Source organism: Notechis scutatus, chromosome 2 (assembly GCF_049901735.1).
Source record: "Notechis scutatus isolate UNSWTSFEM ecotype Mainland chromosome 2, rNotScu1.2, whole genome shotgun sequence".
In the NCBI taxonomy this organism is placed as follows: domain Eukaryota; kingdom Metazoa; phylum Chordata; class Lepidosauria; order Squamata; family Elapidae; genus Notechis; species Notechis scutatus.
In genome coordinates, this window is record NC_142010.1 from 107,433,206 (window position 1) to 107,446,547 (window position 13,342).

The 13,342-nt window shown below is 37.8% G+C and overlaps 1 protein-coding gene across 3 annotated transcripts in view; it reads left to right on the forward strand.

Annotated features, from left to right (window-relative positions):
• The first annotated feature begins 98 nt into the window (after nt 1-98).
• Nucleotides 99-13,342, forward strand: part of OGFOD3 (2-oxoglutarate and iron dependent oxygenase domain containing 3) — a 34,489-nt gene continuing 21,245 nt past the window's right edge. The window contains exons 1-4 of one of the 3 annotated variants that reach the window (XM_026667561.2): nt 99-199; nt 2,302-2,519; nt 8,412-8,487; nt 10,834-10,876. In XM_026667561.2, the coding sequence (XP_026523346.1) occupies nt 108-199; nt 2,302-2,519; nt 8,412-8,487; nt 10,834-10,876 (429 nt within the window). In that variant the 5' untranslated portion in view covers nt 99-107. Of the gene's footprint in view, nt 372-2,301; nt 2,520-8,411; nt 8,488-10,833; nt 10,877-13,342 lie in introns of all 3 variants that reach the window. The other 2 variants (XM_087955706.1, XM_087955705.1) reach the window with 2 other exon arrangements.

Below are 13,342 nucleotides of genomic sequence, written 5' to 3' on the forward strand. Positions count from 1 at the left end.
CTTCCGGGTCGGGCGCTGTGAAAGCCTATTGGTCGATGCCTCCCTCCGCGCCCCTCCCCCTCGAAGGCAGCATCCTAAGATCCAGGTGGAGCTGCTTCATTGGAACAATGGCTCCTCAGCGGCGGGCGGGCGGAAGGGTTCCGGAGAGCAGCGGTGCAGGTGCGGCGGCTCGAGCGGAAGACCGTCGTCACTGCAGCAGGTACGAAGATCCCCAGCGGCGTCTGGGAGACTGGCTGCTAATAGTTGCCTATTAGGGTTCGGTGTTGCGCATGTGAGAGAAGAAGGGAGCTCTTTGCACTTCATCTTTCCCATCCTGCCTGGCTTCTTTTCACTCCTCCTACAGCGCTTTGCCAGCCTGGCTCTGTCTCGAGGTGGATAACTCTTTCCCAGAATATTATGCACCCAGGATATAGAGTCCTTGGGGCCGGATTGAGGATTGAGGTAAAGTCAGACATCTCCAGAGGGTGTCAGTTTGGGGTATAAGGCTCAGGACTTCGACCGGCATGATGAATCTAGAATCAGGCAGCTCTTAATAATTTCTTGTTGGACTGAGTTGGATTCCTGCAATAAGGTTCTTATTAATAAGGGGACAGGTTGTAATCTGCTTGTAAGAAAGAAGGTTTCTCCTTCCCCTTGGTTTAAGGAGGTATTGATAGCTGGATTCTAGACAACCTACCTTATACAGGTAGTCCTTAACTTACGACCACAATTGAGCCCAAAAGTTGTGTTGCTAAGTGAGGCATTGAGGTTTTTTCCCCCATGTTGCTACCTTGTCACAGTTGCTAAGTGAATCACTGCAGGTGATGAGTTAGTAATACAGCTGTTAAGCGAATCTGGCTTCCCCATTGACTTTGCTTGGCAGAAGGTCTCAAAACGTGACATTGCAATCGTCATATGTGTTAGTTATCAAGCGTCTGAATTTTGATCACGTGACCATGGGGACCCTGCAAGGATTGTGTGAAAAGTGGCCCTAAGTCACTTTTTTCAGTGCTGTTGTAACTTTGAGTAGTCATTAAATGAACTGTTGTAAGTCAAGAACTATGTATATGAGGTCCCATATTGAGAATATGTATGCTGCAGGAAAAGTAGGGAAATTATAATATTTTAGCTGTGCACTATGGGTCACACTCATGACATAGGTAGCCTCATAAATAAAGAGCTCTTTGTTAAGTTCATTAAAAGAACTTCAGCTTCCTTTTGGGATTTGATGCTTGTGTTGTTACTTGGCCAGTATTATCTTTTTGTAACTTTTATGTTTCTTTTGGATCATGGTGTTCCTCTTTCCTAATGAATTGGCTTAATGACCTCTGCCTAGTATCCTTACTGTAGTAGCAGAACACTGGATTTAGGCCAGAAATACCCTAACTTTATTTCCTCACTCAGCTACAACGGGTTTTTTGTTTTTTTTGGACAATCTTGGAATTGCTTATATGTAAGCAACTTAATCTTTATAAGTCCTTGTGATGATATAAATAGTAAAAGCCATGGGGGAATAACTAGATAAAAATAGTATTAAGTACAACAATGATAGTATTCTGCTTTTTCTATAAGCTGTCAAGGAATCTTATGTGGGGTATCAGCACATTTTGTCTTCACAATAATTCTTTGAGGTAGGTTGACTAAGAGAGACTGAATTGTCTCCAAAGTCAACTAGTGAATTCTCTTTGTGTGAAACCTTTAACCTGGGTCTGTCCAATGCAAATCCAAAATCCGAACTCCACTGTTCTAGCTTTCTATAGCAGTTTATACTAATACTTCCTGCAACTTACTACAAATAACTAAATTTAAAGAAAACAGAGGTAGAATTCAGGTATTTCAGTTTTCCTTGATATTCAAGAAAACATGTATTTTTTAGTAAGCCATAACTTGTTAAAAATAATTATAAGGAATTTTAATAGCTTAAAGGCTATTTTTCCCAAGCCTGATATTCAGAAAATGATATGTTTCTTACTTGATGTGAATGAGGCCTGTGTATTAAAGATGCAGTCATTGGGCCCATGTTATTGAGTAACAAGTGTACTTCACTAGTTTTGTGTTTAAAGAAGTGCAAATTGTGTGAATTATATTTATTGCTTTTTAAAATGCATGTTCTGCTCTTCAATATAGCATTTTCCCAGATCAGCTGATACTATTGTATAGTGTACTATAATCATAAGACAAACATTTTAAAATTAAAATGATGAAAAAATAATACACAGTAAAAGTATGAAGGCCAGACATAAGTTTTAAAACTTTGTTGTAAAATCCAAAGTCTAAATATGTATTAAAGAAGAGAATAAAAATATCTTGTTTTGTTTTCAGTGGTGTGAAAGAAAATGTTCAGAAAGAGTCACGGCGAAAATGGTTAACAGCAGCTTTCCTTCTCTCATCTGCCATGCTGGGTTATCTTTTGAGTAGAAGCTACCTGTTCATTGAAGATGGAGTTACAGAAGTATTGGCTCATCATGGTGAAAGCATCCCAAACAAATTCATTGAAGTACCCTGCTCAGAGGATTATGACAGCCATAAACGGTTTGAAGGTATTGAATAATATGACCTGCATTGATGCTTTTTTAATACCGTGTTTCTCCAACAATACGCCCCCCCAATAGGAAGACCCAGCATGTTTTCTAGGCATAAAATGAAATTAAGCCCCTCCCCCCAAATTTAGGCCTAGTTTAAAACATGCAAAATTGGGGGGAAGGCAGGGGGAACTTGCCATTAGGAGTGCCCCGCGGGCAGCTACGCCTCACCATCAGCCGCTCCTAACACCATGTTGGAGCACAGAGGGCTCACTTACCCCTCCCTTACCTGGGTCAGCAGGCGGGCGGCGTCAGCGTGGATGTCCGGCAGCGTTTCAGCCGCTTCTCAGGTCTCCGTAGCTTCCACGGTTCCCGCCAGTGCTGGCGCCTCTCTCGCCCGTGCCATCTCCAATAACAGCGGCAGCAGCAGCGGGAACCGTGAAAGCGTTTCAGCTGCTTCTCGGGTGGGGAGCCACCTCCGTAACTTCCACGGTTCCCGCTGCTGCTGCTGTTATTGGAGACGGTGCTGGCGAGAGAGGGACAGCTGCAGCTCAGCCTGGGCGCTTGGAATGCAGGAACAGGCTGCGCACCGGGACTTTTGCAAACTTGCAGAGCCTGAGGCTGGAGCAGCAAGGGTAGCAGCAGCAGAGACGCTCGCTCGGCTCTTCTCACGCCCACCCAGCCGCTCGGGACTAAACCAAAACGCAGCTCGCGGCGCTCCCAGGTACCTCAAAATCTTTTTTTTTCCTGTTGTTACGGGGACGAGGGAAAAGCGGGAGCGACTCAGATGCTGTTGTTGGAGATGGCGCTGGTGTGCGGGGGGGGAATTAATTCACCCCCGAAAAGACATCCTAGCCGTTTTTGGGGGGCTCAAAAAAAATAAGGCCCGGCCTTATTTTGTGAGAAACACAGTAGTAATTTTACTAAAAATTATAATTACAATGATAAAAAATTAATGCAAACTAAAAGAAAAAATAGAAAAGAAAAATAATATAGTAAAGATACACACACACACACACACACACACACACACATACCCATTCATCATAATTATGAACAACTATAGTAACTTATCACCTTCTCTTAAAATACAGCAAATGGTCTTTCCTTCCTGTATTCCATCTCTTATCCTTAAATCGTTAAAACCTTGCATTCCAGTCCTGATGTCAGCGAAACTCCATTAAGAGGCTACCGGAAATAATAACATTTCTATATTTACATTGATGCAATAAACCAAGTCTATTTCCTTTCTTTATTTCTAACAACCTTTTACAACTGTTTGCAGCATCCCATGGTCATGTGACTGTGATTTATGACAGTTTTACTGGAAACCAGTGTTTACTTCCAGTTTATTGCAAAAACCAACCATAGCAAATAATAGCTTTGCTTAACAACCAGTGTAAACAAGGTCATTAAAAGAGGTCTAGTCACATCCACTTTACAACCATCATGATTTATAACCATAATTACCAGGCTCAGTTATAGTTGTAAGTCAAGGACTATTTATAATTCAATATTTTGCAGTGGCACGAAAATATTTTTTACAAAATAAGATACATGTAATTTTTCATGATTTCTAGACAATATCTTACCTTATGTCCAGGATTTATATTCAGGTTCAGAGACTTCTAAAAATCAATGACAATATTTCTAGGTACCATCGAAGTCCAAAGCTACTGTCTAAAAGATCCTTACATGGGCTTTCCATAAACCAAAGTAAAGAAAACACATACATGAATAGAACTGTAAGAATCACAAATTTTATTATGATGATGCTGTTGAGCCATGGATCAATGCCAGTACTTTAGATTTAGGTATGAGATTGACCCCGAGCCAAATCATTAGATACATTTCTCTCTATAAAACACATAGATAAAATTGCTTATCTATTGGTACAAACTAGTGACATGAAGCATGGTTCCACTATATTTTTTACAGATTTCAATCAAAATACTATTTAAATTACAGATCATTTCTATAATAGATGCTGCAATGAGGCAAAAGCATTACTCTGATTCACTGATGTTCATGAATCTTATATAGCATTCTCTCCAGCATAGACAAATCACCTAGTATGATTCATATAATTAAATCAAGTTTTAAAAAATTACACAGTATATATTGTACATTGCAAATATGGCAGAAAATTGTATGGAATCATGGACTACATCCATGCTGTGCCATCATATGGATCTTCTTGATGTGTACAAAAAAATTAAAGATCAATTGTCAGTGTTACTAATTCAAGTTATGGCTCTTCTGGTTTTTTGTAGGAGTTCAAAGGCTGTTTTTTCTAGTACGTGGGAGAAACCTCTCTATGAACTCTTAGTGTTCCCTTTGGAGAAGCATAAGATATATTCAGGCAGAGAGAAGTTATAATAAAAATCATGTACTATTAGCAATACGTAAGTGCAAGAGATTCCCTTAAAGGAGTATAATCTCCCAGACTACATCTATATTCAAAGGATGCAGAAGAAAAAGAAAACTATGCAGTCAGTGCTGATGTGGCATAAAATGGGAAATGTTTAAAACAAACTTGAATCTATCCCAAATATCAATAGTTTTACACCATGCTGCTGCTGATGTTATTTTCCAGTTCTGATAAGTCTCTGGAATCAGATGGGATTTTATGGGTGCATGAGAAACTTTCCCATAAAATAAGCATGTAAATTTTAAAACTTCACAACAACCTATGTCTTGGATTCATTTGTTTAATATGATACCTCTCTAAAATTCAGGTCCCATGATTCTTATAGTTGCCTGCTTGTGCCAATATAATCTGATTCAAAAGCTCATCTCCTATAAAAACATGAGTTTTCGTAACAGTTCATTACTCATAATAGTGATTTTTTTACCTTCAGAATCACTAAGTTGAAATTAGAATTAAAAATTGGAATCAAAAATAGTGCTTATAACTGTGGAGGCAGATATTTGATTTCATATAGAATGAAATAATACATAGGATTTATGTCTCACATTTGTATTTTTGTGCTTGTTAGACACATACTCAGTTTTGGGGATAATATTTTTAGATCCATTTTTTTATTTTTGGGACCCAATTTTTACTGACAATTGGTTTTTGAGGGTGAAATTACAGTTTTAACATGCTTTCAAATGAGAGGTTTGCATTTTCAATACTATGAATTTAATTTTGAAGTATTTTAATTAAAAAAAAACATTTTATTTTGACCTATTCAAATACATACCCTGTTTCTCCAACAATACGGCCTCCCCCAATAGGAAGTCCCAGCATGTTTTATAGGCATGAAATGAAATTAAGCCCCTCCCCCCAAATTAAGGCCTATATTAAAACATGCAAAATGGGGGGGAATGGTGGGGGGACTTGCCGTTAGGACGTACTTTTGTTGCACACCCAGATATGGTGCTGCCTGCATTGACCCTGATACGAAGTGCCCCACCAATGCTGAGAGGTCAACATTCAAGCCGTCGCCGCCCGCCCGAAGATGCAAGGGGGGGAATTAAGTCACCCCCAAAAAGACAGCCTAGCCATTTTTTCGGGGCTCAAAAAAAAAATAAGACCCAGCCTTATTATATGAGAAACACGGTATTCTTAAATGAATATACTCTGATCATACTCTGCTGCAGGGATCTTCAAGCTTGACAGCTTTAAAACTTGTGGACTTCAACTCCTATAATTCCTCCTCCAGTCATGTTAGCTCAAGAATTCTGGGAGTTGAAGTCCACAAGTCTTAAACTTGCCAAGTGTGAAGACCCTTGCTCTGCTGGATCAATTCAGTCTGTTCTTGAATGGCTGCTCCTTTTTTGCATTTCTGTTGCAATTTTCATATTACCAAGTTTCCACTTGGGGGCACCTGTGAGATGCATTTGACAGAGTTCCCTACTTTGTAACATGACAGCAAAGTGTCTTAAATATATCAAAATTCAGTTTGATGCTTGCCAAGATCACATCTAACTGTACCCGAGAATCCTGGGAGCTGTAATTTATCTCTAGTCTTTTTCAGGATTTATCTATTGCTTTGATAATTTACTGCAATACTGTTCCTTCCCAAGCTTGTGTAATGCTGCTTTGTTTTATCTGCTTTAGTTCTGAGAAGTCTAAACTCTGTCCAGGATTCCTCAGAGATCTGTATACAGTACTATTTGTTCCTAGTTAACATCTATAACATCGCCAGGTGGTCTCACCTATTGTCATGGGGATAAGTATCACCAATATACTGATGATACTCATGTATGAATCTCAACTCAGGACCATGCAAGTTATGTTTTGTACTAATATCTAGAGGCCAAGGGGGCCTGGATAGGCAGCACATATTTGAAAAGAAAGTAAATTGAGTGGCAATGAATTCTAGGGGTCTCTGGATCCTGGGGGCCTCTATTTTTGGGGGGGGGGGGTTGCATTTCTTCAGACAGAACTGGTGCAGATTTTTGGTGTCTCTTGGAACTTTGAAGAGTAGATGGCAGCCATGGTGAGAAGGGCTTTTCCATAAAACCATCTTGTGTACTGGTTATGCTTCTTCCTGGATTGGTCTGTTCATGGTCACTTATGCCTTGGTCAGTTTGGACTATTGTAATGTGCTGTGCATAGGGCTACCCTTAGAGGCTATCGGGAAGTTACATCTGATCTAGAATGTGGCAGCATAGGTAGTCATAGTCTGCAAAACACACTTACTCCCAGTAGACTTCTAAATACTTCAAATTACAGGTTACTACTTCTAAACCTCTTTATGGTACAGAATCAAATTATAGATTAGATTTACTGTCTTCAATTCTTTCTGCCTGTCTGACAAGATATGACAGGATGGATTTGCTTTGGATCCCCTCCATGAATCAATACCATCTAGTAAGGATTGTGTTTTCTCTGTCACAATGCCTGCTGTGTGGAACAGCTGCCCGCTCTCTCTCTGATTCACAAGGTCCCAATCCTGCTGTCCTTTCATAAAGCCTTGAAAACCTGGTTCGTCCCCAGGCATTGCACCACCGGAGTAGATAGATTCAATGTATGGCTATGATTTCAGCCTTACTGTTTCCTATTGTTTTATCTTGTTGGTCTTTTTCTGTTTGGTTTTTAATCTTATATAAGCTGCCTAGATTGCAGACTGGTACCCCAACATCTTTTTAGAATTGAACATAAAATGCTGCAGAGTTCTCTAGTATACATTTCAATATATTTTTTCTTAAAATACCAATGATTGAAGTGTCCACTGAAGGTAGATCATTTGTTTTCTCCTGTCATGTTTACTCTTTAAAAGTACAGAAAAGGTTGGTGTCAAGAGTCTAATGTATTCTGAAAGATCAAGCTTGTAACTCAGTATTTGTTTATTTCACTTGAAGAAGTTGAATCAATAGTTGTTTCCCAGATGCTCCTTGAAATGTGATAGTTTTGTAAATGTCCAAAAAGTAAAACCAACAGAATAGAATATTAACTTTAGCTACTTGAAGCTCCTAACAAAAATATAAAGATTGCAAAGTCAGAGATAACTGTTTTTTACATTCAAGTGACATCAAGTGACATTAAAAATTGGCATCAGCGGATTCTTCTAAACAGATCAAAATTCTTTTGGTGGATTAGGCAAAAAAACATTACTTAGATTTGTTACAATGTTTATTATTATAGCAGGATCATTTGTGGGGAAGAAGAAATACAGACTTCTTAACAATGATTTGTATAATTTTGAAAATCAGAATGTCAGATTCTTTAGCTAATGCATAAGACCAAGAAAAATGGCAGAGGAAATTGAAATGGACCTTTTTTTTTTAGATACCATAATTATTATGAGAAATATGAGGTACAATGATAGCAATGTATAAGTTGTTCTCAGATTCTTACTACTGGTGGATCAATCAGTTCAAGCAATACAGCTGTCTGTAATACCTTTAAAGACAGGTACAGCAGCGATAAATATTTAAATACTGTCTTTTTTTATCTAGGCTGTACCCCTCGGAAGTGTGGAAGAGGAATAACAGATGCCATAATTAACAGGGAAGAAGCTGAGCAAATCCGTAGGTAAATATTTTTTTTTTCCAGACACAGAATGTCCTTGTTAAAAACTTTAGAATAGAGTGGTGGTGATGATCTCTGTTTCTTTTATAAACAGTATACAGATGCCCCCTTGTTGACTGACTGTTTGAACTTACAATGACTGTGGTAGTTATGATTGGACCTTGTACTTATGGATGGTGCAACATTCCCACAGTCGTGTGATTATAATTTACAACTTTCCCTGCTGGTTTCCCATAAGCAAAGTCAGTGGAGACATTGGCAGGAAGTTGGAGGTTGCAGTCATGTGACATTCTTGTTTAACAAACCTGTGCAGTTCTTTTTTACAGTAGCATCCAGGAGGGTCATTATTAAGATGGGACAAAGTGATGCAGTCACATGATTGTTTCAGTTTATGACCATGTTACTTAACAGAGTTACCAGTCACAATAGCATTATTAAACAAAGACTTCCAGTATACAGCATTAAACATTATTTACACATCATTCAAAAGAGACAATTTTAAAAAGCTAAGAAGGAAACAAAAAGAAACCACAGAATATTTGTTGTACAGCAGCCAATAACCGGATAAACTGGGATAAGCACCAGGCAAACAATCAAGTAGAAAACAATCCCTAATCAAGGAAATACCAAGGAGAAACCACATCCCCATTAATACTGACAGGGCAAGCTATTGTATATAAACTGGGAGCAAACCCCATACTCACTTATACTGATGATTCTACCTAGATAAGAAATGAAATGTCTAGAGAGCACCAAAGAGTCCACTTTCCACTAATTTTCTCAGTCTTAGTCAAGAGGACTTTGGTGAAACATCTGGGAATGCTTGTTCTATAATATCTAAAGAGTCTTAGACCCTTTCCCCTGATATAACATGAAACATACGTTTTGGTCTGCATTCTATTTACATTCAAACATGCTTGTGACATGTTTATTATTTCATTTAACAGGTATGGAATTAAGGTTGGGAAGGCCAAAGGATCAAATGTTTCCTTTTAAAACTTGAGCTTATACCTCCTCTCTAACTGTATTAACTTGTTTATTAACAGTAAATAAATTACTGGCCATAGTTTAAAACCAGGTTTCCAAATTGTCTCCATTGTATTTTCATATTTTGGAATTTGGATCCGGAAATCCAGAAAGCCAATCTAGAATAGTTTGATCTATCTAGATCAGGGGTATTAATCTCACATTGTCACAACATCACGTGACATATTGGGACTTTTTTCCCCTTCACTAAACCGGGTGTGGGTGTGGCCAGCGCATGATGCATCCGGTCTGCGGGCCAGGAGTTTGACAGCCCTGATCTAGATATACTTCCCATGGACACATACTGTATCTCTATTAATGGGTATGTGTGTTTGTGTATATAAACACAATATTTATTTCAAGTATATACAGTTTTATACTCTGCACTATATGCCTCTGTTTCAGCATGTGATATTCCTATGAAATGTTGATTAGCTCAGCATGAATGTATATTTTGGCCTTGTTACACAGTATGCTGTTGGGAATATGAGTTGCATTCACTATTTTCTCCCTTGCCAGCCCTATTTCTTGGATAGCCTAAATTGTTGTTCTTCCCATATTCAACTGCTCTAAACTTTAGCTGGGAAAATACACCTTGACCAGCCCTAAGGTTAGTTTTCAGCGGTAAACAGAGAAAGAACTGAAAGCTTTAATTAGAGGCTTTATCACTTTTTTCAATAAAGATGGGCAGCTCTTTTCTTCACAGAAGGTACTTCAATTGCTCCCTTTTCATTCTCTCCACTGCATCTTTAAACTCCTCTGTTCAGCCTATAGATTCCCATTTTCCCATATAAATTATTTCATTGATAATAAACTAGATTTTCCTATCCTTTGCTCACTTGTAATTCAAAACTTGTTGCTGACCTTTGGAGTAATCCTACCTGGAAATGGCTGGGTAAGCGCAGAGCTTTGGATTTTGCCATTTTTACTAGCAAATGCTTTGCCTTGCTGAGTAATGTGTGTGGCACAGGTGCCCCTCATCACCTGGAGTCTGGATCATGCGGAAAAGTTTATATAACTATAGCTTGGAGCTCTCCCCCCACTTTACATGAGCACAATATTCTGGATAGCTTTTGTCTATGCATAAATTATCTCTTTTTAAAGTCACATCTACAGTTTTTTTAATCCCTTGAGTTTGAACCCTTGAGAATGAAACTTCACAGATTATGAGGGCCACCTGTTATGCTGATTTACCTGCTATGGATCCAAGGGGGCTGTTTCTTTTCTGTTTCTTCTCTATCAATGGTGGCAAGTCGTATTTCAAAAGCATCTGTAAACAACTGGGGGAAAAGCTATGTTTTGAGATTGTTGTTTCGTCCACAGAATAGCAGAGAGGGGACTGTCCTTGGGAGGATCGGATGGAGGGGTGAGCAGTGTCCCGTTACTTTCTTACATTCTTCTGGTATTCAGGCAAGATTCCTCAGATTATGTTTTACACTGTCTTTCAGGGAGAAGTACCAGTCAGACAGAAACGGGCGTCCATTCTCATCTTCATTTGTCAAAATGTTCATTTCAGTTACTAATAGGAATCTCAACTGTCTGTGATCCAGTAACATTAGATCCCAGATTTTGCCATTCGATCTTAGTGTCTTTTTTATTAGAAAATGTACAGCCTATTCAATAAGGAATCAATGTATCCTTGCTATTGTTTGAAAGGCACAAAGTCTCTTGATCTAGATGAGTGAGAAGGACCCACTTTCAGTCTGCCTTTCTGTTCTCTTAGAACTGTACAGTAGTGGCCAAAATTGTGGAAACCTTTTGGGAAAAGTGTCTCCTTACATATTTTATGCCATCACTACCAAATGGAGATCTTGGTCTCATCACTCCAAATAACACTGTCCCCTTGTTCCTCTGTCCAGGTAACATGGGTTTTACTCCAATTTAGTCTTTTCAACTTTTGTTTGAGAGATAAAAGTGGCTTTTTTTGTGTGTGGAATTTTAGATTTTAGGCCAAATTCCTGCAGTCTACGCTGAACAATCCTGGCACTCAACTTCACATTGCATTGCTCCTTTTCATCTTGTATACAGCCAGATGATTTTCTTCTGTCATGTAGGCACAGTCTCTTAATTCTTCTATCATCACTTGATATTGTGCACCTTTTCCTGCCTTTACCAGTGTGGTTTTGTATGACTGAGTCTCTTTATACCTCTTCAAAAACTTAGAAATGCCATATTTGGTTAAGTTTCCACCAATTTTTCTTCTAATTTATTTGTAACTGTAGCCTTATTCACTTAATAATACTATTTTACATCGCTTTCTGGGTGACCAGTCAAGTCTTTGCACCATTATTTTAATTTATTATGTTTTACAAGCTCACTAAATGAAATAACAAAAAAACCCCAACCAACTTGATATCAATCACATAACACAGTGACAAATGTCCTCCTCTAAGATGACATCAATAACTGAATCCTACTGTGATCTGATTTGCTCATTGCAAAACAAGATGACACCGATTCGCTATCTAAAAACTCATGCTCATTGGCTACAATAGGATGAAGCAAAGCTACCTGATTTCAACCTAAGCAAGTTGTGCTTCCTTTTTCTGGTTATTTGGCTATAACTTCATAGAGTACAGATAATTGAACAAACCTGTTGCATTACATTCTTGATTAAATTATCATTCCATTGATATATAATTTTATGGTACTACTCCAAAAAAGTGGTGTTATTAGCCATCAAACCTCAAAAATATACTTTTCCCAAAAGGTTTCCACAATTTTGGCCATTACTGTACATTGCTTGTTCTTTGCTTGCCCGCCATCTGTCAAATAAGTTTCCATTAGGATATATTGGTTACTTAAATCAGTGTGCTCATTTTCCATTATGCAAAATGTCTTCAAGCACAGAATTTTAAATGCACTAATGATCACACAATTGAGCTTGACTGATAGGCTTAGGAGCTTTCTTCCATAAACAAATGTTATTGGTATGATTACTTTGTAATATATTAATAGCACAATCATGATAAAAGGAAGAAAAAAAAGAGTAAAACTGAAAAAAAATCCACATAGTATAATATTAAATAAAACATTTCAAAATAATATTGGGTTAATATTACAGTAATCTTAATTACTAAAATCAAATCACATATCAATAATTAATAAAAAATAAGAGCTGTTAATCAGAATAAAGTACAGTATGTAACTTCTTTTTTACCAAATTTAAATGATTTGTCTTTGTTAGACAAAAGAGACAAGACTTAGTATTTTAAACAGTACCTTAAGATAGGGGTCTCCAGCTTTAGCAACTTTAAGACTAGTGACCCTCAACTCCCAGAATTCCTCAGCCAGCTTCTAGGCATGGAAGTCCACTTGTCTTAAAGTTGCCAAAGTTTGAAACCCTCCCTTAAGAGGCCCAAACTTTGCATATAGTACAAGTCCACATATAGAATAACAGTTCAGAAAAAAGTTTTCAAGTTAAATTCAGAATTATTTTTAAATATATGTTTAATTTTGGCATTGATGCATAATCCACAACTTAGTTTGCTAAATCTTTTTTTTATGTACCTCATCTACTATTATGATGGCTTCTAGCTATTTTATTGCACAGTAAAAACCCAACTTTGACTATTGATTTTGGATTCCAGCAATACAATCCTTAACTTGTTCAGTTTCTAGTTCATATTTCAGTAACAACTTAGAAATAAGCCTCAACAAATGTTTTGAGTTAACAACTTTTAAAAATTCACTCAAGTCTCTTGAGTATTCTCCCTTGTTTGAACTATACTACCTATATAGATAGAGATATAGAGGTATTGAAACCAATCAGCAATTCTAACCATTCTAAGGAGAGAATCTCAAAAGATTTCATCTTTATTTTATCAGTATG